At 43.0% G+C, this 1522-nt stretch overlaps 1 gene segment (V, D, J or C); it reads left to right on the forward strand.

The window, feature by feature from the left end:
- Positions 1-309: 309 nt before the first annotated feature.
- On the forward strand, positions 310-850 carry LOC135538434 (probable non-functional immunoglobulin kappa variable 6D-41). The segment is given in 2 exon segments: positions 310-361; positions 525-850. Coding segments are annotated over 2 exon segments (378 nt in total).
- Positions 851-1522: the final 672 nt, after the last annotated feature.

Consider the following 1522-nt stretch of genomic DNA (forward strand, 5'->3'; position numbering starts at 1 on the left):
AGTATAAGAAGCAGCCATGTAGAATGGAAATACACCAGTATTGAATGAATACACTTACATGTAACTAAATACTGTAGTCAATTCCAGGCCTTCACACAGATTCAGGTGAGCTATTTCCTTCCATGTTTAATATTGTTATTGTGTTGCATTAACAGTTTCATCGTCTGTCCTGAGGTAGGGTGTTTCCATAGAGAAGGTGCTTTGCATTTGCAGCTCATGCTTCAGTGCTCTGGGAGTGTTTATAGCCCTGTGAGTTTCAGACTGCAGGACTGAGATCTGTCCATCAACACAACAGAAACCACGGCAACCATGACTCTGATCACCATCTTTATCTGGACACTGACCTGCTGCTGCCTCAAAGGTCTGTTGTTTTCTAACTCTTACAATGGAAAAGATAAATATTATTGAGTACATTGTATAATCATTGAAATGGCTCTGAATGAATAAACATCCCTGTATAAAATATGATGAAATATAAATGATCTGTTATTAATACTCTATTCATTCATATTCTTCCTCTTCAGGATCCAGAGGTCAGGTGACTGTGACTCAGCCTCCTGTAGTGACATTTTCTCCAGGAGACCCTGTCACTCTGACCTGTACAACCAACCCTAAAGTGTACAGATACAGTGATGGAGATGAAGCTGTGTTCTGGTATCAACAGAGACCTGGAGAAGCTCCCAAACTCCTGATAAAATATGCAAAGAAACGATTAGATGGGATTCCTGCTAGATTCAGTGGCAGTGGGTCTGAGAGGGACTTCACTCTGACCATCAGTGGAGTCCAGGCTGAAGATGCAGCAGTTTACTACTGTCAGAGTTGCCACAGTGGAGGTGTGTTCACACAGTGATTTAGAGCCGTACAAAAACCTCCTGTACAAAATGACACACATCACTGGTCCACTGAACACAGAACTAAAGGTCTTGTTATATGACACAAAGTATAAACACTTTACTAACTCACAGAAACAATGGTTACTAACTAGTATCATAACTCTTCCAACCTCCAATGTCTACAAATGTCCTCAGGAAGATACAGGTGAAATAGTCCCATAGACTATAAAAGAAAGTTGGTATGACACAGTGATTGGTTGGTCAACCAGACACACACAGCTGGCTAACACATCTGTGGAGCAATATTGAGTGTGTAAGTGCATGACTGTGTGTGACAGAGAGAGAGCGCTGTGAAACAGAAACTTAGATTTGCATGGCCCCTGTCCCAGAATAGAGCAGTACACTCCACAGATGTTCCCCACCCTAACATCCTTAACACCCCACCAGCGCTAGACCAGAGGAGGTCAAAGATCAAAGTCAGAGGTTAGATGTCAGTCACAGGTCATTTTATAGGTCACTGCACTAGTCTTGTGTGGTGTGCACAGGAAGAGGTTGGACACCGGCCGTCAGCCAGACTGGTAGAGGTCAAAGATAAAAGGTCAGAGGTCAGTTCCCCAGGGAAGAGAGTCATTCCAACCCCAACATGCCACCAGACTGCCTGTCACTTTGTTCTAGTCAGCTTTTATTTA

Source organism: Oncorhynchus masou, unplaced genomic scaffold (assembly GCF_036934945.1).
Source record: "Oncorhynchus masou masou isolate Uvic2021 unplaced genomic scaffold, UVic_Omas_1.1 unplaced_scaffold_9649, whole genome shotgun sequence".
Classification (NCBI taxonomy): Eukaryota; Metazoa; Chordata; class Actinopteri; order Salmoniformes; family Salmonidae; genus Oncorhynchus; species Oncorhynchus masou.